Source organism: Culex pipiens, chromosome 1 (genome assembly GCF_016801865.2).
Source record: "Culex pipiens pallens isolate TS chromosome 1, TS_CPP_V2, whole genome shotgun sequence".
NCBI classification, from domain to species: Eukaryota; Metazoa; Arthropoda; class Insecta; order Diptera; family Culicidae; genus Culex; species Culex pipiens.
In genome coordinates, this window is record NC_068937.1 from 65,590,026 (window position 1) to 65,615,470 (window position 25,445).

The following is a 25,445-nucleotide window of genomic DNA, read 5'->3' on the forward strand; positions in this document are numbered from 1 at the left end:
AAAGTCGATGCAGCGTTGGCCGTTGCCGTTCGTGACCGCGTGTAGGCTTTTTGAGCCTATTGTCGGTCGAAACATTTCCTCCCTTCCGAACCGAGCGTTCATGTCCCCAATGATGATCTTTACATCCTGCCGCGGACAGCCGTCGTACACCTCCTCCAGCGTCGCGTAGAATGCTTCCTTCTCATCATCGGTCTTTTCTTCGTGGGGGCAGTGCACGTTGATGATGCTGTAGTTGAAGAAACGGCCTCTTATCCTCAACTTACACATCCGCTCGCTGATCGCCGTGAAGCCGAACACGCGATCCTGCATCTTGCCCCGCACGATAAAGCCGGTACCCAGCTTCTTGTCCGTGCCGCCGCTCAGAAAAAATCTGGAATTGGTCTGCTGACCTGGCCAGTCGAGCACCTGCTCCTCCTCCAAGCACACCTCCTGCAGTGCCACAACATCGAAGTTGCGAGGTTGCAACTCATTCGCTAAGGCGAATTCGAAACCCAAGAAATTCAAAGACCTGCAGTTCCAGGAGCCGAGTCGCCAATCGGTGGTCTGCTTTTCTATGGGCTTCTGCCGTTTGTTCCGGATTTCTAGCCTTCTTGCCATTCGCGATCCTCTTTTTCGGTAGGCAGCCTTATCAGGGCTGCGCTACAACTTACGGACCCAATCCTGCACAAATCTGATTGTAAAAACAGGCAAATTTTGTTGTAAATCATTTAGTAGACAGTACTTTAGGGGATGAATAATACATTATATCGATAGTTCCCGTAGTTTCAAAAATACTAAAATATCTGTAACAAAAATCTTGGTGCAAAAGCTCTTGTTGATGTGCACCGTTAAAGATGGCGAATTTGGAGATGACGGATTTAATCCAGCTTATTCCAGAATTTGATGGGTCATTAGACTCACTGGAGCAATTTTTAATATTAATAGATTATTATGCTGATCAAATTCCTGAAGGCGAAGATCAGAGTAAATTTTTAAATATTGTTTTTATGAAACTAAAATTTAAAGCAGCAGCACGTATTAAACGAATTTATTCCAACACTTGGGAAGAAACCAAGGCAAATTTAATTAGAGAGTTTGGTATCAAAACTACTTTTGGTAGTATAATTGAACTAATTGAAACTCTGAAACAAGGACGGGATGAAACATTTAAATCATATGCAGGTAGAGTTCTTGACATAAAATACGAAATCATAAAAATTGATCAAAGTTACAACGAAAATTCATTCACAGCTTATAGCTTAAAAAGCCACTTTATAGTTGGAATTATTAATAATGAAATCAAAGAGATTGCCACGAATAACCGTCATATGAAGTTGGAAAATTTGCTAGAATTTTTAGAAAATGAACGAATTGACAGAGAGTCTTTAAGAACTCTCGAACAAAGGTTACTTGCTAGTACTGAAAATTCAAACCTTAATTTTGACAGAAAATTCAGAAATTTCAGGTACAATAAAAATACACATTTTTACTAAAGAAATAATTATCAAGCAAACAAATTTTATGAATGTTATAAAACGAATACTGCAAAGAGCACTTTAAAACGAACTTATACAAATAGTCGACGCAATAAAAATCAAATTCCAAATAATTTTAAACTGCAATTTAACGAATACATTCCACCACATGAAACATTAAAAATTCCACCACACTTACACATATAGCAAGTCTGTTTACATCGTGTCAATATAGCTAACACTTTCGAAGTACTTTTTCGTGTTTTAAACCGATCATTTTCACCCGCGTCGTGATTCATCGCGACTATCGCGCTCTAGTCCGTCTCGGCGAAGTGAAGTTTTTACTAATTAGTGACAATTAAGTTAATTTAGTTAAGTTTATTTTGGAGAAATTTCTGCTATTGTTACCTTCTGTCCTGCTCGTCACATATCGCTTGGCTACTTTATCATCTGGCTGCCAGCCTTGGGCTCGGCGATACAGACAAACATGACGCGTCCGCAGCTTTGCGCGGCCGATGTCTGCAGTAACCCTGGCGTGAGGCACAACAACAAACTCATTCAGTGCTACGGCGGTTGCGACAAAAGCTTCCACTGGAAGTGTATTGGACTCACAGCTGCCGGCTCTTCAGCGCTGAGAGACAACCCAGGAATGTTTTGGTTCTGTGAAAATTGCAAGAACAACTCTCTGTTTCGGCTTCACCGCAAGGTGGGATATATTTGTGAAACAGTTGAGGCCACCCGCATTCTCCTGAGACGTGTGGAAACCAACCTCGAGTCGAAAATCGAAACTTGCTACAACATGATTGGAAACATCTCCAAGCTGAACCAGCTATCGTACGCTACTCTGGAAGCCTGCCATGGTGACTTACACAACACTGCTGCCCTGGATCTCTCTATTCGTTCGGTTGGCGATAAGGCCGTCGAATCAGCTGCTGACGCAAATGGGAAACGCAAACTCAGCGAGGGCAGCGTTGATGTAGACGACGAAGTTGCTGCCGGTGACGACGATGCTGTTCAAGAATGCCCTTCGAAGCGTAAAAGGAACCTCCAGCACAGCCCATCTCCTGCCGCTGAAGATCTTGCCGACCTTCCCACTCCTACCTTCGCTTCTGTAGTTGCTGGTGTAACCTCACCTACCGAGCTTCCTGAACAGCCAGCCCGAAGTGCAGTACCTCCGCTCGCTGCTCCCCCCGTTCAACCTGAACCTGAACTCCCTGTTCAAGCTACCGACCCTGTGGTTGAAGAACCTTCGGTTTCCACGGGTAATTACACAACAAGTATATGTCCAGCCGAAGCAGGACGTGATACTGCACCACAAATAAGTTATTCCGAATTTCACCAGTACTATGTTCAATTCGACGACAACGGCAATGTGATTCGTCGATCTTACGACCCACCGACCCAAACGACCTCCACCACTTACGACCCACCGACTCAAACGACCTCCACCACTCCGAATTCACCTACCATCGAGCTCGCTATGGATGTTTCGACAAGCCCTGCGAGCTATCTACAGACCAGCGCCGAGCATCCACTGGAAGCCGAATCTGTTCTGCCCGCTGCTTCCGCTGATGGTGGAATCTCATCCTGTGCACCTTTGCCTGCAGTTCAACATTTTGTCACAGGTAATGGATTACCCGACGGGCCAAAATTTCTCATAGATGGCGCTGTTCGTTTGGTGGTAAGAAATTCAAATTTGTTCTGAGAATTTTTCTTTTTTGTGAATATCTCAGCAACTACGAATCGCAGGATGACAAAATTTGACCTGCTGGTTCAAAAAAAAATTAGCTTTCACCAGGTCAAATTTCATCCCTAACCGGTCTTTAATTTGGGAAATATTGAATTTAAATTGATTTCCCCCATACATTTTTTGAATCGCTTACTACCAGCGTGACAGCGGCCGCCATGATCGTTTTTCTCTTTCTCGCCTCGGTTTTGACAGCGAGAACTGCCAGCTCGAAATGTCAAACCATGTTTTTTTTGTTTAATCGCGGAATCGTCGTCGGAACGTCATAAATATTAAACGCCGGTTAAATCCTTTCCGGAAAGGTTCGCGTCGAAATCGATGTACGGTCCACGATGTGCCGGTTTGTTTGTTTCCTGGTGATGAAGGTGCGTGAAAATTGACTTCCGAGGTGGAGGCGGTGGCTGTTGGCCTTGAAGGCGGTCCCAGTCGAGCCAGACATCACCGGAGAAGGCGTTCGGCTCGAAACCTACCATCACCGAGGAGGACCTTACCTCGGCCGAAGGTCCCAGCCAGCAGTACTGGGAGGTGCTGGCCGAGAAGCGACGCGCCGCCCTCCAGGAATCCCTCTCGGAGAACATGGACCTGTATGAGCAGCTTTCGTCGCTCAAGAAGGAACTCAGCACGTCTAAACAGATGCTGCAGGAATCGCGCAATATCGTCGAAGTACTGACCGAGCTGCTGCAGGAGGACGAAGCCGAGATAGAGCTGCATTTGAGAAGCACGGCGGCGGAACTAGCCTGGAAGATGACAGCGGCGTTGTGCCGGAAGTACCGAGCGACAGCGACGACGATTCGCTGTGAGTTGGAAGAGTTTCTCTCTCTCTCTCTCTTGATTTATTTTTGTAAATATTTAGTTACATTTGAACGATTTTCAGGATGCTGCTCACTGCCAGACCTTCATTCATGAACTAAGGTGTCGGTCGCGATTTGCGGCTAATCTCTAGCCAACTGTAAGACATGATCAGGAAACGGGCGGAAGGACGAGTATGGTTATATAGATTCCGGAAGGAGACCTGCTACTGGCCCAGATGGAGAACGGCGCGGATGATTATCTAGGAGATGTACAGGTAAGTTTAGTTGGTGGGGATTGAGGTGTAAATTGAAACTAAAGAAAAAAAAATTGCAGGTTGATGGATCCTTCCAACCTGGCTGCATTCGCTGCTGCCATGAAGATGAAGGCCGAACGTCCGGGATCGATGGCGTCGGAGGGAAGCCCGATGAACCGCTACAAGTATGAGTACGACGTTACGATACTTTGCTGGAACAACGAGCATGACTCTCCCGAAGAGGAGCACAACTACATCCGGCTGGACAACTGCTTATATCAGTGCCGCTCTTGTTCCGAAACGTTCCGTCACCTGTTGATGATCCGGAAGAACACCAAGGCGGTGTATCCGATCGAGTAGAAGAGCTTCAAGCGTCCACAGTGCGTGAGATGTTTCCCCTCGGCGGCCATTCGCGATCGCCTCGTGTGACCAGATGTACGACTCGAAGAACGGCTCGAGCAGGACGTGGCGGCGGTACACGATCCGGCTTCCGCCAACTACACGGCGGAGTGGTTGCGATGCGAAGTTTTGAACCGAGAAAAAGTTCTTTGATATGTATTTGAAGATCTACCATCAACGCAAGCCACCCCTGGTTCGGTTCCCGGAAGGGCCCATGAGCACGTCCGGTAGATCATTCCCGAGATTGCGTAATTTCGGGCCGAAGTCGACGGACAGCTTATCCTTTTCATGCCTTGACATTTCGCAGTTGATCGAGAACACGTTCGGGAACCCCTCCCCCGGGGAACGGAGCACTCGCCGTCGAGAGCAGTTTTGACACCTCGCTCCATAATAAATACATTGTAGAAAAAACACAAACTGTTCGACGGCGGGTGCTCCATTTAGCCTGCTTAGACATTCCAAAATATTGGCCTCACTCCTGAAGAAAATCTTTCAGTGTTGGCACTATGCTAAGAAGTTCTGGTGCTCCAGGTCCCTCAGGGATGGGACATTGTATTTCCACAAATGCTCGGGACATTGTTGGCGTGGTTAAAGCGCCACAACTCGCTCATTAGTATTTTTATTTTTTATATTCTTTAATTAGGCCGTTGCAAATATTCTTTACAGTTAATGTCCCTTGCCTCTGGCCAAAGGCGAAGAAAGGGGGGGGGGCAAAAAGATAAAAATTGAAATTAAATACTTGCCATATTTACAACAAAGGGTGAGTGGGGAGACTTGATCCCCTTTTTTGTATCGCACATAACTCTTTTAATTTCTCACAAAACTATTAACTTTTTGCATGAATTGAAAGCTAAAACATTCAACTATTTTTGGCTAATAAAGTTATTTAATCATATGATCTCTTCGAGTCATGTCAAACGTTTCAAAAAATATATTTTTAACCGGCTTTTTCGAAATGTTAGGGGTAACTTGATCCCCTTTTCAAAATGTTGAAGAAATGTTAAGCAAAATGGATGAATAAGAACATAAAGCCTAAACGTTTTTGTTTAAAATATAACAAGTTAAGTATGTAAAATATTTAAAAACATTGAGCATGTTAAATCTAGCTGGTAACTTGTTCAAACAAAATATTTGAAAAATGGTTCAAATTGTACTAAGTCACCTACAGCTATACTAAAGGAAACCATGTACGAAATAACAAACCAATTAATTAAGTTTGAGGCTAATTCCATTAACTGTTAAAATGCATGGATAAAGTCTCCCTAATTGCACTTTTTAAACAATTGGTTGTAAAAATAGAATGACAATAATTTTAACGTCAAATGCGTGAGGGTTTTGTAGTTGATAAGTTTATCAAACAATTCATGTATAACACATTTTTTTTTTATAAATTTGAACTGTATATCAAAACAAAGAAAAAAGATCTCTTGGAGATTTTTGGCAGCACTTTTTAGAAAAATTTGTGTAACTCATTTCGAACATTTTTATTTTTTTCTTTGTTTTTCACAATGAGTTTGAGTCAATTTCGACAACTTTCTAGAACAAAACTAATTTGTTTACCCGCATGCTGACGAGATACAGGCTAGGGATCAAGTTTCCCCGGGGATCTAGTCTCCCCACTCTCCCCCACAGTTGTTTTGCTATCATTAGTTTTCACAAAACTTAAGTTTTGACGAAAAAAATATTTTTTGCACAAAAAAAACACACACAACACACAATATTTTAAACTTTTTTTTTTAATTTTATAATCATGCTTAAAGTGGTTATCAACTATGCGAAATGCAATTTTAAATAGTTTTCAGTTCATCGCAAGTCTAATTTTCAAATTTATTGAAAAAAAAATTTGTCCCCTGATTTTTCGAGTGGTGGGGGGCGACATGAACTTTTGAAAATATGCTATTTTGTTTTTTTTTTAAGTTGGCCTTATACTTGCTACCTAGCTTTTTTTCTAAATTTAGCTGTAGCATCAGAGCAATTCTCTACGAAATCGGTCTTTTTTCTTCAATTTTAATTTTTGTATTTTTTAATCCGTCTGAAACTTTTTTGGTGCCTTCGGTATGCCCAAAGAAGCCATTTTGCATCATCAGTTTGTCCATATCATTTTCCATACAAATTTGGCAGCTGTCCATACAAAAATAATGTATGAAAATTCAAAAATCTGTATCTTTTGAAGGAATTTTTTGATCGATTTGGTGTCTTCGGCAAAGTTGTAGGTATGGATACGGACTACACTGAAAAAAATGATACACGGTAAAAAAAATTTGGTGATTTTTTATTTAACTTTTTATCACTAAAACTTGATTTGCAAAAAAACACTATTTTTAATTTTTTTCATTTTTTGATATGTTTTAGAGGACATAAAATGACAACATATCAGAAATTTCGAGGTTGTGCAAAAAATCTTTGAGCGAGTTATGATTTTTTTTAATCAATACTGATTTTTTCAAAAAATCGAAATATTGGTCGCAAAACATTTTCAACTTAATTTTTCGATGTAAAATCAAATTTTCAATCAAAAAGTACTTCAGTGAAATTGATAAATCAATTTTCCAAAGTCCGAAGAAGTATTGCGCGTATTCCCGAAAAAGACACGCGGCATACCAGCTTCGAAACGACACGCCGCACTTTCGGCAAATGCGCGCTGTCAAATCCCATACTGTGCATTTTGTTTTTGTTGATCTTCTTCTTCGAATTGCATGGCATTGTTGCCGGAAATGTTTTTTATTACACCAAAAGTGCAGAAAATCGCTGGCAACAGTGTCTGCGGCACATTCTGAAATGCCGCGCGGCGTGTACCTTCGAGATAAACGGACAATAAAATATAGAGAATTTTCTCAGCTTTCCAAAATATTTTTTTTCAAAAGTTGGCAAACATGTGCACTAATTTAAAAAAATGAAAAACTGCGACTTTTTTAAAAAGTTACCTAAAAATGGCTATAACTTGAAAACGGTGCACTTTATCAAAATTTCACTGATGTACTTTTTGATTGAAAATTTGATTTTACATCGAAAAATGAAGTTGATAAAATTTTGCGACCAATATTTCGATTTTTTAAAAAATCAGTATTAATTAAAAAAATCATAACTCGCTCATAGATTTTTTGCCCATTCTGGAAATTTCTGAAAAGTTGGCATTTTATGTCCTCTAAAACATATCAAAAAAATAAAAAAAAAATAGTGTTTTTTGCAAATCAAGTTTTAGTGATAAAAAGTTAATCAAAAATTACCGTGTATCATTTTTTTTCAGTGTAGTCCATATCAATACCTACAACTTTGCCTAAGACACCAAATCGATCAAAAAATTCCTTCAAAAGATACAGATTTTTGAATTTGTATGGACAGCCGCCAAATTTGTATGGAAAATTATATGAACAAACTAATGATGCAAAATGGCTTCTTTGGGCATACCGAAGGCACCAAAAAAGTTTCAGTCGGATTAAAAAACACAAAAAAAAATCGAATGACTGAAATCTGAGAGAACTGCTCTATAGTAGTTAGAGGGCCTCGTGGCGCGGTGGTTAGCGGTTCGGTTGCCGATCCCTAAGTTGGCGCGGGTTTGATATCGGATGGGAAAGTAAAACGTCGGTCCATTTGCGTAAAAGAGGTTTTGGGTAATTCACCACACATAACCTTCGGACGCCTAGAAATGAGCAGAAACTTGCAACAGAGACCACCCACAAAACCCCCGGGGGTCGTTAAAGTGGATTGCTTTGCTTTTTTTTGCTACAGTAGTTGTTCGGTAACTGGGCTGCTTTTTAACTGGGCACCCCCCCCCCCCCCCTTCCTCCCACTGCGTTACTTAATGAAAGAACGCTCCCTTGCTTTTTTGCTATTTGGCTATTTTGCTTTTTTTTAAATTTAGCCTTTTTCCATTTTGGTATTTTGCTACTTGCTATTGTTTAATTTTGCTATTTTGACATTTTGCTATTACACTCAACCCCCGGTGGTTGGTCACTTTTTCAGTTTGTACCTCGTTGGTTTGACAAAGTCAAACAACCAGGGGTTTCAGTGTATTTTTATTGCCATTTTTCTATTTCGCCATTTTGCTATTTTATTGGTTTGCAAATTGGCTATTCTCTTGTTTTTTTTTATTTTTTATCTATTTTTTTGTATTTTGTTACCTGCTATTTTTTAACTGTGCTATTTTGCCATTTTGCTTTTTATTTCTTTTTTGCTATTGCCATTTTGCTATTTTACTGGATGTTATTTGGCTGTTTTACTGTTTTTTATGTATTTTGATCTTGTTTTCAATTTCGTATTTTGCTATTTGGCTATTTTGCTATCTTGCTATTTTTTAAATTTAATAGCTATTTTGTTTTTTTTCCTTATTTAACTTTTTTGTAATTTTGCTATTTTACTGATTTGCGGTTTTGCTTTTTTTCTGACAGTTTCGTATCCTATTTCACTGATTTGCTATTTTGATGTTGCTATTTGCTATATATTTTTAAATTCTGTTGCTATTTGCTATATATTTTAAATTCCCGAAAATGCATTGGATCGTTGCGTTGCCGACGTTTGATTGAACAACGCGAACAAAATGTTACCGGTTCCAGGAGATCCGGACATGGTACGGTCCCTTGGCCTTTTGCTTCTTCTAGCCAACTCAGGTTGGAATCGGAGGCCCGTTCTTTTTCATCTTATCGCAATCTTCTCTGGTAGACTGAATGTTGTGGGTGAGTACATAAGCCGTTTCCAAAAAATGCGAGGCTAGATCCAAAAAATCTGGCTAGGTTTTGATGGAACAGGAACAAGCAGCGAAGCGTTTTTTTCCGTCGATTCAATCCACCTCATTGTCTGGCTGGCACTCGGCCGGATTTTGGCCGTCATTTTTCTTGGCGCCGCGGTATTTCCGGTCCGCTCGTCCTCATCCTCCTTGCCGTCGTCGTCCTCGTCTATCACCTCGTCGTTGTAGTACAGGGTGGCTTTCGGGATGATGCGGACGCGCAGGAAGTGTCCAATCTCAAAGTCCGACGTAATCAGCATCTCCGTCTCGTCTTCGACGTTCTTCTCGTCCTCCTGCACCTGAGTGGGTTGAAGAACGAGGCGTTCGGCAGCATCTTCGTCAGGGTGCGGATGACCCTCGCTGTTTGAGCGCGTTTTTAGACGGGATTCACTGGGTCGTGCAGCTAGTGCACTTGAAAATCTCCGGGCTCAAAGTTGAAGGGATCATCTTGGTCGACGGTGCAACGCATAAAGTGTTGTTATGTAAGGACGGTTACGGAAGTAGGGCAAAAAGTGAAACTCGATGACGTCCACATTGGTCAAGTGGGCCAGAACCGGTACGTCGTGCGGCTGGAACATGTCGACCACGGTCCAAGTATTCTAGAACTCCGTAAACCAGAACGCCGGAATGTCGCCCTTAATGATCTTCGAGTACTGGTTCTTATACTTGAAGGCCATCCGCTTGAAGCGTTTCATCACTTCGGCGTCAACCTCGTCCTCGGACTCTTCCTTCCACTCGACCTCACCCATCACCAACTTCGGCTCCCGATGATGACCGCTTCCGGCTTCCTGGTCCTCCAGAGGCTGGTACAGCTCATGGTATTAAATTTTGCACTCCAAGGCGTAAACCTACTCGAAGAACTTGGCCTCCTTGAGGTGCTTCTTCTGAAAGTGCTTCAACGCGTGCTGGATATTCTCCGGCAGGGCCTTCTCCGTCATCCAGCGCGATGCAGAACTTAAGTACGCCGGGTCGTACTAAAAGCCCGGAACCTGGTCGTCTCCGTCCGACGCCGACTTCACGGCCTTTGCGGCATTCTTAGTTCCAGGTATTCTTCCGGCTTGTTGCTACACGCGAAAAATTTTGCCCATAAACGGACGGAACTAGTTGCAGGGCGAACCCGGAATTTATTGCAACGCACTCGAGGGGACACAGGTTCAGCTGCACCACAAAAAGTAAAATTTAAAATGAATCGCAAAAACGTTAACAAAAACATAAACAAGGTCTACCGTTCTGTATTGCAAGTCTGTACGAAACGGAAAATAACAAAATTTGAGGCAGAATCAAAAATTTTTAATATAATGTAATGTAAATATACGGAGCTGATTTTAGTAACATAATAACTAACTTTGCCTTCGTTAGTTTGAATATTAGAGTGAAAAATTAATATTTTTAAATTTTTTTTAAAGTTTCAAGTCACTACCTGGCACGGTCAGTGTTTACGTGATAGTGGCGGCATCTATTTTATAAAATCTAGTTCTACGCAAATGACACCAGGGGGATTTAGCGTACAACAAAGGCGCACCTAGCGGCAGTTTTGGGAAACTGGCCGTCGGGCGTTCCATTGCACAAATTGTATATGTCCAGCCGAAGCTGGACAAGATACCGCACTGCCTCAAGGAAATTCCGCACCTCCCCCAGCATCGAACACACCTTCATCTCTCGAAGCCGATGCTAGCCATTTGTCTGGTGAGACACCAAACTCCTTCTTACAACCAACGTCTAAACGAGCCAGGCATGCCGCATCTTCAACCTTCCGATCAGCAAACCACTCGACGCAATCAGTTCCAGCAAACTATTCGACGCACCCCGGTGCTTTCGGGACCCGCTGCTCATCCAGCGCCGCAACTGTCACCACCCTACCTGGATTACCGACGTCGAACCTAGTCGCGCCCTCCGCATCTTTAACCTTCCGTGCAGGTAATTCTCGTTCGGGTATATGTCCGGCCGAAGCCTCAGGTGCTGCCGCCCCCTCATTCGGTTTCCAAAACGTTCCAGCAAACTATTCGACGCAACCCGGTGCTTTCGGGACCCGCTGCTCATCCAGCGCCGCAACTATCACCACCCTACCTGGATTACCGACGCCGAACCTAGTCGCGCCCTCCGCACCTTTAACCTTCCGTGCAGCAAACTATTCGACGCAACCCGGTGCTTTCGGGACCCGCTGCTCATCCAGCGCCGCAACTGTCACTACCCTACCTGGATTACCGACGCCGAACCTAGTCGCGCCCTCCGCATCTTTAACCTTCCGTGCAGGTAATGCTCGTTCGGGTATATGTCCGGCCGAAGCCGCAGGTGCTGCCGCCCCCTCATTCGGTTTCCAAAACGTTCCAGCAAACTATTCGACGCAACCCGGTGCTTTCGGGACCCGCTGCTCATCCAGCGCCGCAACTATCACCACCCTACCTGGATTACCGACGCCGAACATAGTCGCGCCCTCCGCACCTTTAACCTTCCGTGCAGGTAATTCTCGTTCGGGTATATGTCCGGCCGAAGCCGCAGGTGCTGCCGCCCCCTCATTCGGTTTCCAAAACGTTCCAGCAAACTATTCGACGCAACCCGGTGCTTTCGGGACCCGCTGCTCATCCAGCGCCGCAACTGTCACTACCCTACCTGGATTACCGACGCCGAACCTAGTCGCGCCCTCCGCACCTTTAACCTTCCGTGCAGGTAATGCTCGTTCGGGTATATGTCCGGCCGAAGCCTCAGGTGCTGCCGCCCCCTCATTTGGATTCCCAACCGTTCCAGTTTTTCGTTTCGGATCCACTACCAACCGGCAATCTGGCAGCTCTCGATCAGCGTCTGGACAACCACAAGCTCACAATGCCTTCCAAACATCACAATCAACATTGGCTGGGTTCCATCTTCCCGCAGCCAACAGTAGTACGGCATTTTCGCTTGCTGCCAACACTAGAGTGCAACCAATCAACAACAATCCACAATCTGTGCCACAACAAAAAGCTGCTCGTCCCCGGAACCGGAAGCAGCTACAGCCCCACTTACAGCCCTTCCTACAACCACCATTAGTTCAACACAATTTGGCTCCTCCTCTTCAGCAAACTGCCCCGGCTTTTACCTGCAAGCATTTCTATGTTAAACCGTTTGACCCCGCAACAACGGCCGAGCAAATCGCTAATTACATCCAAAGCCGTACCGGCTGGAGCTATGATAACTTTAACTGTCAACGACTGACTTCTGAGTCTCGTTCAGACTCTCGACCACTAACATTCGTGTCGTTCAAAGTTACCGTGCCCGATGTTGTAGCTTTTACCAATGTTATTACCAACTCAGCATTCTGGCCCGACTTTGTTAGCGTCGATTCGTTCACTTCAAGGCGTCGTTCATAGCAATCAAAGCCCTGCTCAGCTCTCGCTTCCGTAACATCGAATACCAGACGAGACATTCTTTCTGTTTACTACCAAAATCTTGGCGGCCTGAATAGTTCCTTAGCTGAATACAAGCTCGCGTGCTCCGATGCTTCTTATGACCTTTATGCCTTTACCGAAACTTGGTTACAGTCTCATACCCTATCCAGCCAGCTATTTGATGACACTTACGAAGTTTACCGGAAGGATAGGTCAAGTTCTACTAGTTCGAAATCCAGCGGGGGCGGTGTTCTTCTTGCTGTACGCAAAGAACTTAAACCACGTGAAATGAAGGTCCCCGACACCTCCGAAGTCGAACTCGTCTGGGTAATTCTCCCTTTAACTGAAAAATCCGTTCACATTTGCGTCGTTTATCTTCCACCGGACCGTGTCAACGATTCTGAGCTTGTCGAGCGTTATACCCAGTCCCTCTTGTGGGTCGTATCTAAATTGAAAGCTAATGACAGTATCTGCGTCCTGGGCGACTTTAATCTCAGCTGCCTCAAATGGATTTCCGACAAAGATGGTTCCCTTTTCGTCGACGTTAGCAGGTCTACCGTTAGCACAGTGACAGCGCGCTTTTTGGACGACCACCATCTGGCAAATCTTGCTCAAATTAGTGAAATCACAAACGAAAACAACGCTTTGCTTGATCTTTGTTTTGTCAGCAACGATGTTACGGAATATTACCGAGTTTCCCGCGCGCCTGCACCTCTGGTAAAAGATGTTCGGCATCATCCTCCGTTGCACCTGAGTATTTTCGATAGCGCTCCCTGTAAGTTCGCCGATAGTAAGACTGCTGTATACTACAACTTCAAAAAAGCTGACTACATTGGAATGAACACCTTCCTGAACAACATGAATTGGGAGGAACTGCTTGCATCACGGAATGTCCATTCTGCTGCGGAGGTTTTTTCTCACGTTCTATTGTACGCTATTGATCAGTTCGTCCCCAAGAAGTGTCGGAAACCACCTGTCACTCCGGAATGGTCCACTCCTGCTCTCAAACGACTAAAATCCTCCAAACGTTCTGCGTTGAAATGCTTCTCGAAGTGCCATTCTAGCTTCTACCGTCTCCAGGTCAACAACATAAACAATCGGTACAAGCACCTTAACAAGAAATTGTTTCTCGCGCATCAGATTAGAGTTCAAAAACACCTGAAGAAAAATCCTAAAGGGTTTTGGAACTACGTGAAAAAACAGCGGTGTGAGTCCGGCCTTCCTAATTCCATGGTTCGTGACGGCGTCGATGCAACAAACACGAGAGAAATTTGTGATGCGTTCCGTGCCCAATTCTCTAGCGTGTTCACCCATAAAAATCTTTCTGAACAAGAAATATCCAACGCTGCGGCTCGAGTTCCAGAATCGCTACCCATCCCTTCGAACGTTGTCATCTCGCACGAAGACTTTAGAACTGCAAGTGCCAAGCTAAAATGCTCCCACTCCGCCGGACCTGATGGTATCCCCTCGGTTGTCTTGAAAAGTTGTTCTAACAGCATTTGCCTTCCTCTAACAAAAATCTATAACATGTCTCTTAGCTCCGGGGTGTTTCCTGACCGATGGAAGGAGTCATTTGTTTTCCCGATATTCAAAAAAGGCTGTAAACGAGACATTTGCAACTACCGCGGAATTGCAGCCCTCTGTGCAATGTCTAAACTTTTCGAGGTTATCGTGCTTAACTTTTTTCTGCATAACTTTTCTTCGGGCATTGCTTACGACCAGCACGGATTTCTCCCCAAACGGTCAACTAACACAAACCTTGTGACTTATGTTTCCACAATACAACGAGCAATCCAAAGTGGGTACCAGGTCGATGCGGTCTACACCGACCTCTCTGCAGCTTTCGACAAGATCGATCATCGAATCGCAATCGCAAAACTTCGACGTATTGGCTTACACGGGACTTTCATTGACTGGGTTTACTCCTACCTAACCGGAAGATCGATGCAGGTAAAAATCGCGGATTGCCTTTCATCGCCATTCCTTGTGACATCCGGGGTACCTCAGGGCAGCCACTTAGGTCCATTTATATTCCTGCTCTATATCAACGATGTCAACTATCAACTTCGGTGCTCGAAACTTTCTTATGCTGACGATTTCAAACTGTTCACTATCATCAAGAAACCCTCAGACTGTCGCTTCCTTCAACAGCAAATCAAAGTTTTCTCCGATTGGTGCCAGCTGAACCAAATGGTGTTAAACCCCACTAAATGTTCAGTTATAACGTTTTCACGGAAGAGGTCGCCGGTCTGCTTCGACTACACACTATTTGAAAACTCTTTAAAACGTGATCGTTGTGTCAAAGATTTGGGTGTCATGCTTGACGCAGAACTTTCATTTAAGGATCATGTGGCTTACATGACTTCTAAGGCATCCAAACTGCTCGGTATGATCTTCAGAATGACTAAGTACTTTCGAGATATTCAATGTTTAAAAACTTTATATTGTTCACTAGTCAGATCCACCTTGGAATACGGTTCTATCGTCTGGGCGCCATTTTATGCTAACGAGATAAATCGAATTGAAGCTGTTCAACGCAAATTCACTCGATTCGCATTGCGCTACTCTCCCAATCAATCTTTGGATTATGCCAGTCGATGTGATTTCCTTCATCTTGATTTTTTGTCTGTCAGGAGAGATTTAGCGAAAACCGTGTTTGTTTCTGATCTGTTGAGATCCAACATTGATTGTCCTTACTTGGTCGGACAACTCAACATCAACATTCGCCGGCGAACACTTCGCTCATTTGCCTTTCTGACCCTACCCTTTGCTCGCACCAATTATGCCTTCAATGAACCATTCTCCAGCATGTGCAGAGTCTTCAATCGGTGCTACTCGTCTTTCGATTTTAATTTGTCTCGTCCTGTTCAAAAACTTCAATTCTTGACGTTTCTCCGAGAAGAAAATCCCCGACCCCTTAACCCTCTAGTTTAGGTTTACACTTGTAGCTTATTTATTTATTTATTTATTTATTTATTTATATTGTATGTAATTTTCGTTAGCTTAATAGGTTAGTTTAAGTAATTATGTAAAAGCCTTTTTGTCATTTGGACTGTAAATCTGTTGACAATAAAAAAAAGAGGTTTTGTGCCTATTTGAGAAGGACCCATCGGTTGGCGATCCACTCAAACGGGCTTTTCCCTCCAAACAAAACAAAACAAAATCAATTTCAATAATGATTCAATATTTTATGCAAATATTGCTACCTTGGCAAGGCCAACAAAATTTCACAAATTTATAATTGACTCCGCATCATGTAACAATTTCGTAAGATGGGATGTGGTTAGTAATATGCGTTTAACTAACATTGATTTCAACGATAGAATTTCCATTAGAGGGGTTCATGGAATAGCAGAAGATACAGTAGGATCTGTAAATATGATTTTATTGATAGGAAATTCAAAATACGAGGAAAAGTTCTACATTTTGAAGCATTTCGCTGATGATGTAATTCTTGGAGCACATTTTCTAAAGAAATACACCTTATATATTAGTCAAAGTTTCGACAACATAGTTTTACGAACGCCTGACACAAATAATATGCAATATAATAATCATGAAATGACCAATTTATTTAGAATCAATGACATTGAAAATATAAACAAAGTAAATAGTTATGACAATTTTAATACAAATTATGATGAAAATAATGGAAATAATTATGATAATGACAATGGCTGCAATGGCAGAATCCAACCGTGCATTGAAGAGTATTATGACGATCAAATTGAAATTGATGATGATAACCAAGATTACCCAAAAGAGATGAATTTAGAAAATGATCGGGATTATGATGTGATTGAAAACATGAAGCATGAGAAACTTACAGGCAACGAAAGAATGAGAAAAATTTATGAATTGGTTAAAACAGACCACTTGAAAGGTGATATCAATCAAGAAATTAATAATATTTTGAATGATTTTAATGAAATATTTTATTTAGAGCGAGGGGCGCGACAATAGTAAAAAAATTAATTATTTAATTAATTAACTGCCAAAATTAATTAATTAACGAGAAATTAACGTTTGTTTACGATCAAAACATCGCCACCTCTTTTTCCACCACATTGATTTGACAGTTTGACATTGCGAGTGTTGTTGTTGTGTTTGGTGCAATTTGTTTGGCGCCGAAAAGTCGGTCTTACGGGAATGTTTTCTCCTGGTGGTGGTCCATCGTGAGAACATTCCGGTGGACATTCCGGCAGCGGAGACTCTAAATTATTACAAAATTGGAGGCAGCGGCGATCATCATCATCATCGATCGCAAGAATAACTACAACCGAGATGGTTGCTAACAGTCGCGACGGCGTTTGCAGTAGACACCCGGATCAGCAGCAGCACCTGCAGTAGGATTTGTTTCCCCAGGTGAGCGTTTGATTGCGGCAGGTGATTGTATCACTAACTTCGGTGAAACGTGGCATAATCCGGCAGGTTTGCTCCTATTTTTCTGTGTACTTACTCGTTTCAGGATCATTTGCCACAAAATGAGTTTCCGGAAAGTGGTTGTGTCAGCCTTCCCGTCGGCAAACCTTTAACGATGATGGTCCCAGAGTTTTCGTGATTACCGTCAGCCGGAGAACGACTTTGGCATGATCACCGGGCCAACGGAGGATTTGACGGTGGATACAGGAACGATGCAAGTGGGTAGACGATGAAATGACTGCGACGGAAGAGGTCGATCTACTCCCAAACTCGCCAACGCGCCGGACGATGTTCTGTGCTGCCTCCTCCCGAGCCAGGTGTGCATCTCCCAGTTGCAGTCAGGCGTTTTGCGACAACGGCGTCGAAACGAAAAGTTCAAGTTCCGTCTGGAGATTCCGACAATTGAGCTGAAAGCCGCTAACGTTGCCGGTGTGGATCGTACCCGATCAGCGATACGAAAACGTCCACCGAGCCCGATACGTTCGAGAGTAGAATTTGGCCAGGCCATCTCGGAGTTGTAGGTGCATCCCGGTGGCGAGTCCGAGTTCAACAAGAAGGTATTATAAAAGTTGATTTAGTTGGACTCCAATGATTAAATTAACTGCTGCATTCTTTTAGGCCACCTTCATCTACGTCGCGTTAAAGAGACAAACGTTCCAAATCAGGCCGGTCCACGATTTATGAATGAATTTGCTTTGAAATATAAACTAAGGTATAAAATAGCTTGTATTTATTTATAACAATGGGCAAATAAAAATCACTATTCAACGCAAGTTCCGAGCGGGGAACACGCAAAAAAGTAATCGTTCTAGTAAGGTGTGATCTTGTTCTGCTGCGACAGCTGAATCACCAGCTGGCACTGCTTGTCACGTTCGCTCGTCAGATTCGCGTACACTTCGTACTCCACGGATCGGTTCAGCTTGCCACGATGGTGCTGCATCTGTTGCTGGTTCTGGAGCAGGTGCAACGGCGGCAACGGGGGAATCATTTTAAACGGTGGAGAAAAGTTCACTGGAATCGTCGACGGCGGCTGATGCCAGGAAATCGTCTACCGAACAGATGCGCATCTAAACCGGATTAGACAACGGGAAGCTTGGCGGAAAACCGACAAAGAAACCACCTAAAACAAACACAAAATTAATCAGCAATCTTCCAACGTTCAAAATCCCCTCCTTACTTTGCTCCCCGCCTATGGTGCTGCTGCAAACACCTCCCATCGCCGGAGGTGGCGTCGGACACTGCGACCTCGGCGGGTCTGGAATGCTCGGCGTCGTCAACACGATCAGTTCCAGCTGCAACCTCGCCTCCCTCTGTTACATTCGGACCAAATCCTCGTGCACTCCTCCCAGTCGTTCAGCCGATGCCTCCGCCTCTGCAATTCTCCATTGGCTGAGTTTCGATACCAAAGATTTATGGCAACAACCTCAAATCCCAAGTATTTCATAAAAAAAATCTAGCCCGCGACGTATCTTCTTTCTAAACCTAAATCAAAACAAACTTGACAGTTGTGCGAGCGAAAGTGACACGAGGCAAATCAAGGTTTTCAAAGCAGGTGTGGTGCTGTCAAATATCAAATGACGCGAGAAATTTAATTCCTTAATATATTAAACGCGAAAATTAATTCATTAAGGCCAATGTCACGCCCCTCGATTTAGAGGGTGTCGAGTTGACTTATACAAATTTAACCATGCACGATATAGAGACAACAACTGAAATTCCAATTAACAAAAGACAATATAGATTTCCTGAAGCTACCAAGAAACACGTAGAAGAACAAGTGGAAGAAATGCTAAAATTAGGGATAATACGCCCAAGTAAAAGTCCGTGGAATGCACCGGTATTATGCATCCCAAAGAAAGACTTAGACGCCGAAGGCAACAAACGCTACAGAATTGTAGTGGATTTTCGAGACCTAAATACAATTACTAAACCATTTGTGTACCCTATACCGCTTATTAGCGAAATTTTGGACAGTATTGGAGATGCTAGATATTTCTCAACTATTGACTTGAAATCAGGATTTTATCAAATCCCAATTAACCCAAAGGATGCTGCGAAAACCGCTTTTTCAACATTTCTAGGACATTATGAATTTTTAAGAATGCCAATGGGACTGAAAAATAGTCCATCAACATTTCAAAAATTTACATTCACACTTATTTACGAAATACAACCAGTTAATGCGTTTGTATATTTGGATGACATAATTGTGTTTGGTAGAACTATCGAAGAACACAATGAAAATTTATATAAAGTTTTGAATGCATTGCATGAACATAATTTAAAAGTTGAACCATCAAAATGTAAAATTTTACACAAAGAAGTCAGATATTTGGGTCATATTATTAATGAAGAAGGTATTCGACCAACTAGTGAAAATATTGATACAATCAAAAACATGAAAAGGCCGCAGACGATTAAAAATGTGAGATCATTTTTGGGAACTGTTAATTTTTATGGAAAATTTATTCCAAACATTGCAGATAAACGTAAGCCACTTGATGCATTATTAAAGAAAAATGTGAAATTTATTTGGACAGAAGAATGCGAAAATGCTTTTGAAGAATTAAAAAACTATTTAATTTCAGAACCAGTTTTAGTTAGACCGAACTACAATGACAAATTTGTTTTGACAACTGATGCTAGCGATTATGCTATCGGAGCAGTTCTTACTAATGAGAAGTCAAATGATCACCCCATCGCTTACGCAAGTCGTGCGCTTATCGGGGCTGAGAGAAATTATTTTACTATTGAAAAGGAACTACTTGCTATTGTTTGGGCAGTAGACCACTTCAAACATTTTATTTATAACCAAGATTTTATCGTTTACACAGATCATAGACCGTTGGTAGCTCTATGGCATTTGAAGGAAACTTCACCAACGTTGACAAAGCTTCGTTTGAAAATCCAAGGCATTGGATGTGAAATTCGTTACAAGCAAGGAAAGGAAAATGTGGTTGCAGATTTTCTCTCACGTTTAAATAATGATGAAGATCATGCAGAGGATAAACAAGCATCAAAATTAGTAGCAATTACAACTCGTCAACAAGCAAAACAAAATAGACAAAATATTTCAGATAATCAAAACTCAATAAATACTTCAGATAGACAGAATTTATCTAGAAACAAAACTAATTGGAATAATAATATGAATGGACTTCAACAAATTGACATAAATTTAGATAATGACGATGATAGCAACGATAAAACATTTACCTACAAGGATCTCCAAGATACAGATATCGATTTTAACGTTTTAAAATTTTCTAAAAATATAATACCATTTGAACAAGCCAAAGCTACATTTATGATATTAAATAGTGTTACGGTACACAAAGAATTGAGTAAATATATTGCCCTTCCACATGGTATTAAGGATTACACCAATGAAAATATATTTGTATTCCCGCAAGAGAAAATTTGGGGTTTAATTTTGAATGGAACATATCGTTCAGCAGTTAAAAATGAAGAATTTTTCGATGGTTTATTTAAAAGCTTTAAAGATTATCCTGATTTTGCTAAAGATGCATCAGTTATACAAATTATTTCTCATAGAATATTTAAAACAGAGTTGGAACTAAACTTATTACGATTTTTTGCAATGAAACTTTCAAAGTCATTTACACTATATGCAACAGAAAATGAACGAATTTATGTAAAGCCAGAAGACAGAGATCAAGTGCTTAAAGATTTTCACGACGCACCGTTGAGTGGTCATGTCGGAGGTAAACGAATGATTAAAAGAATGAGTCCTCTATTTACATGGGAAAATATGCGAAGAGATGTTTTGAATTATGTAAAGCAATGTGATTCTTGTCAAAAGAATAAAATATGGCCAGCAAATAAGATGCCAATGAAAATTACGACAACATCGTATGAACCCTTTGATAAAATTTATATGGATGTGGTTATGTTACCAATTTCTAATAATGGAAACAATTGTGGTCTTGTGATACAAGATGATTTGACAAGATTTTTGATTGTAGCTCCCATGAAAAACCAAGAAAGTACTACTGTTGCTAGAACTTTTGTCGAAAACTTTGTTTGTAAATTTGGTGCTCCTAAAGAAGTTGTAACCGATCGAGGTACAAACTTTGTAAGCAAATTATTGCAACACACATGCAAAATATTACACATTAAAAAGATTGTAACAAGTGCATATCATCCTCAAGCGAATTTAGTAGAGAGATCAAATAGAGAGTTAAAAATTTATTTACGAAATTTTATTGGCAAAGATCCACAATGTTGGGATGAATTGATACCATATTTTATGTTTGAATACAATACTACAGAAAATTCATCAACTGGATATTCTCCCTATGAACTTTTGTATGGAAGAAAAGCTACTATACCAAGCACAATTTATAAAATCAATGATTCAGATTTAAATTATGACGACTATATTTGTTCAATGAAAGATATATTCAAGGATGCTCATGAAACCGCTAGATACAACTTAATATTGTCAAAAGAAAAGAGAAAGGAAATTTATGACAAAAAGACAAATGATTGGGTACCAATGTGGGGAGATAGAGTTTTGGTACAAATGGTACAGACAGGAATTGGTCAAAAGTTACAGAATAAGTGGCGAGGCCCTTATGATATCGTTAAATTTAACAGCGATCAAACGACCACTATTAAAAATGGAAACAAATTTGAAGATGTACATAATAATAGACTAAGAAAATATAATGATTAACATAACACTTAATGATAGTTCACAATGTACCCGTATTAACATACATTTAACATAATTTAAAATCAAATGCTCCAATACAAGAAAAATATTTTGAAATGACAATTACAGTACAATTAAAATAAAGTAAAAAAATAAGCGATTTATGCAATGAATGACATAGTATCATAAACGATTAATATCAAAAGACTACAATGAATGAAAATATTTATTTTTAACACACGGGATTATTTATGTATATTGAACAAAAAAATAATAATAATAAAAAACTTATTGATTTGATATGATTGATGAGAACTAAATGAATCAAACAAATGTGTTACAAATACCGATCTTTTTATATAGAAAAATAAACATGAAAAAAGAATATATGATTGATTTGATATGATAAATGAATTGATGTTGAGTTGAACAAAATATGAATGATAATTATCAAAAAAAAAAATGCGCAAACAAGAATGTTATGAATTGGGGATGAAAGATAATTTTTATAAATGATTGAATTGATGGGTTTTAAACAAGAAACAGAATAAGAAAAATACCAGTACTGAGTACATTTTTTTTGAAAAACACGTGAAGCGATTATGATCAAATATAAACCTAATAATGAAGCAGTGATGAAACACGTTAAAACAATTAAGAAGCTGATGGGTTGCAATTTTGGGAACATACTTAATTGAGCTAAAATGGGTTAACAGGGTATTAGAAAAACAATGACGCAATTTTTAACTACAAATAAAAACTAATGCAGCGACCTCAAATTTAAATCATTAAATTTGTCCATTTTCGAACCTCACCACATTTCTGACCATGCGCGCTTACGCAAGCATAAATAATTTTACCCGTCGACTCGCGTTGCGCGACAAATAATTAAGCTTATGTACAGGTGTGGATCATGAGTCATCCTCACCTGAAAAGCCCTTTATTAAATTTCGCCAATTGTTAGGCAATCAAAAAAATGGTTAAGCTTTCAATTATGAATGTGCGATGTTATTACACAGGGGAAATTGAGGGTGTGGCTTAAACAAATTCATTGGCATGTTTGTTCAATGAAGAATTCGACCTTCTCATTATTGACTTACATTTTGAGAATGTTTGAGGAACATAATTTTGATATTCCAATAACATAATTTAAAGTTTCACGACAATGGTTCGAACCCATGACTTCCGATTTTGAGGTGTACTCACTACACCATACGGAAAGTCATGAAGAATTGCAGAGGTCTGCATAATTTAATTCATGAGGTTCATGATGCTTCTCATCGAAACGGACCACTTTTAGTAGAACAAAATTTAGTAGAGTTTTCGGGGACTGACTATAAAAACCCCAAAATTCTTGAGGAGGGCAGTTAGTTGCAGTTAGTTCCAGTTCTTGTTCCAGTCCAGTTCCAGTTCCAGAAGACGCCCCAGACCAGCCAGACCCGCCAGCAGCCACCAGTAGCAGAGGCCCCAGTCCAGCCGGACTTAGCGGTGGAGGCCGCAGTCCGCCGGGACTTAGCCGCTGTGAAGAGTCCGCCGGGACTTAGCCGCTGTGAAGAGTCCGCCGGGACTTAGCCGCTGTGAAGAGTCCGCCGGGACTTAGCCGCTGTGAAGAGTCCACCCGGGACTTAGGAGTTCGGGGTCTGGCATGGCTCGGCGAAGAGGTCTGGAGGACAAGTCTGGCTTCAAGAGAGAGAAGAATTGGCTCGACAAAGGCCCTAATGAAATTAGCAACAAAAGGTTGAGTGATGTGATCGTGCGCGTAAAAGTTGAGAGTGTTACCGCAAAAAAATGTAATCTTTTAAAAAAAGTGTAATATACAAACAAGTGAAGTTTACTGATCTGTTTTGACTTTGCAAGTAAATATCACAAAAATCCTGAAAGCCTAAACCGCTCGGGCCGTTCACTAATCAAACGGACTGAACAATAACGAAATTTCAACGACAAGCAAATGAAGATGGTGTGATTATTAAATGTTTCAAAACAACATGTATGCAAGTAAGAATGTGTGTGAGAATAATTGGACAAGGGAGGCGCGCCCCAGAATGAATGTTAAATGTAAACATGTATTTTATAATTTACTTAACAAAGTACACTCAACCCCCGGTGGTTGGTCACTTTTTCGTTTGACACTTTTTTAGTTTGTACCCCGTTGGTTGGTCAAAGTCAAACTAAAAAGTGACGAACTGTCACTTTTTACACGGCGCTCACGCACACTATCAAAACACACGTTTAGTAGTGTGTGTGAACTCCGTGTAAAAGGGGTGTCAAACTAAAACGTGACCCCGTTCGTTTGACAACAGTTGGTGTCAAACCATCGGGGTTTGAGTGTATTAAGAATATATTTCAGACTTTTTATACACTAATACGAAGGATCTACAGGAAACCATTGGAAGACAACAAATTTCAACAAGGACGAATATGGACTACAGCTCAAGGAAGGGTAAAACTTGTGAGTATATCGTGGGGAATCTAAAAAGATCGAAAAGAACGGTATAAGTTCCGATCTCGGGATACATAAACTGATAAAGCAACGCCAAAGGGATAAAAAAAAAGTAGACAATTATACTCTATGGGGAGAGTTTTTATGTTGAATATAGCTTCAAAACATTTGTAATCCATGGGGGGATTCAATATGTTAAAACTTTTCAAAACATTTGCACTTTACGGGGATAGTCAAATGATAATTAAAGGGAATCGATAAATAATGCTTCAAGGGAAAATCAAGGGATAAAATAATGCTTCAAGGAAAAAAACCTTCAAACTGAAAAAAAAATCAGAAGGGATAAAAAAATTCAGAACATTATCATTAGAATGATATTTGACTCAACTAATTATCTTGCAAATTCAGCAATAAAATGCGAATTGCTCAAATAAACAAATTGATTGAATGGATTTGACAAATCTGAAAACACAAAGTGACAGACAAGTTTCATAAAAAGTTGATATAACAGAATAGATATTTTAACATGCTCAGTTTTGCTATGACAAGATGATAGGATGTATAGATCAATGAAAAACTTTATAGAGTAAATTTTTTTATTCAGGTATAAAAATAATAGTCAATTAGAACTGATTTTTTTTAGTATTAAAAATAATAGAACTGATTTCATATAAAAATATCAACAAGATTTATAAGATTGTAAGTAAATTTGAGCTCAAATTTTGCACAGAAATTTAATAATAGATTCCTGAAAATTATAAAATATTGTTCATACAAAGAAAACAAGTAAGACATTTTGTGGGAGAAACAAAAGTAGAAACTGAAGTAAAATATGGCAGAGACGAGAGACGAGACGACTTGAGACGATCGACGCGTTCGTATGCTGAGAGGTTCTACGCGTTTGTATGCAGAAGTTTGTGATGGCAAGTTGGTGAGTGGCAATGTCATGCGGGAGGTTGGACAGGTAACAGTGTTGATGTAGTTGTTAAAGGTCATATCAATGAGGATCAAGTCGAATTAAAACGCAATTTTTGGTAACGAGACATTCACGTAAAACAAATTACCAAATTGAAATGTGGGATTAAGCGAAGTAAAGATGATCGAAATGAGAAACATCAATTATGGAACAAAATTGCAAGTTGAGATCATACTGCACGTCTGAAACTATGGAAAAG

The 25,445-nt window shown here is 40.8% G+C and overlaps 2 protein-coding genes and 1 pseudogene across 3 annotated transcripts; 2 read left to right on the top strand and 1 right to left on the bottom strand.

Annotated features, from left to right (window-relative positions):
• The first annotated feature begins 1,678 nt into the window (after positions 1-1,678).
• On the top strand, positions 1,679-6,278 carry LOC120428477 (uncharacterized). 2 transcript variants are annotated; one of them, XM_052711043.1, is made up of 2 exons: positions 1,679-3,997; positions 4,055-6,278. In XM_052711043.1, exon 1 carries the CDS (start codon positions 1,942-1,944, stop codon positions 3,157-3,159), a length of 1,218 nt encoding a protein of 405 aa, XP_052567003.1. In that variant the 5' UTR covers positions 1,679-1,941; the 3' UTR covers positions 3,160-3,997; positions 4,055-6,278. The 2 variants fall into 2 exon arrangements, with proteins under 2 accessions (XP_052567003.1, XP_052567002.1); XM_052711042.1 differs by having other exon boundaries at positions 4,076-6,277.
• Positions 6,279-8,873: 2,595 nt separating this feature from the next.
• Positions 8,874-10,417, bottom strand: LOC120428474 (nucleosome assembly protein 1-like 1; annotated as a pseudogene).
• Positions 10,418-10,552: 135 nt separating this feature from the next.
• On the top strand, positions 10,553-23,664 carry LOC128093852 (mucin-19-like). Its single transcript, XM_052711704.1, has 3 exons — positions 10,553-10,567; positions 10,901-17,709; positions 17,771-23,664. Exons 1-2 carry the CDS (start codon positions 10,553-10,555, stop codon positions 12,710-12,712), a joined length of 1,827 nt encoding a protein of 608 aa, XP_052567664.1. The 3' UTR covers positions 12,713-17,709; positions 17,771-23,664.
• The last annotated feature ends 1,781 nt before the right edge of the window (positions 23,665-25,445 follow it).

What these genes read in the sequence shown, in the direction of transcription:
- LOC120428477 (XM_052711043.1), top strand. Translation starts at nt 1,942, where the DNA reads ATGACGCGTCCGCAGCTTTGCGCGGCCGATGTCTGCAGTAACCCTGGC.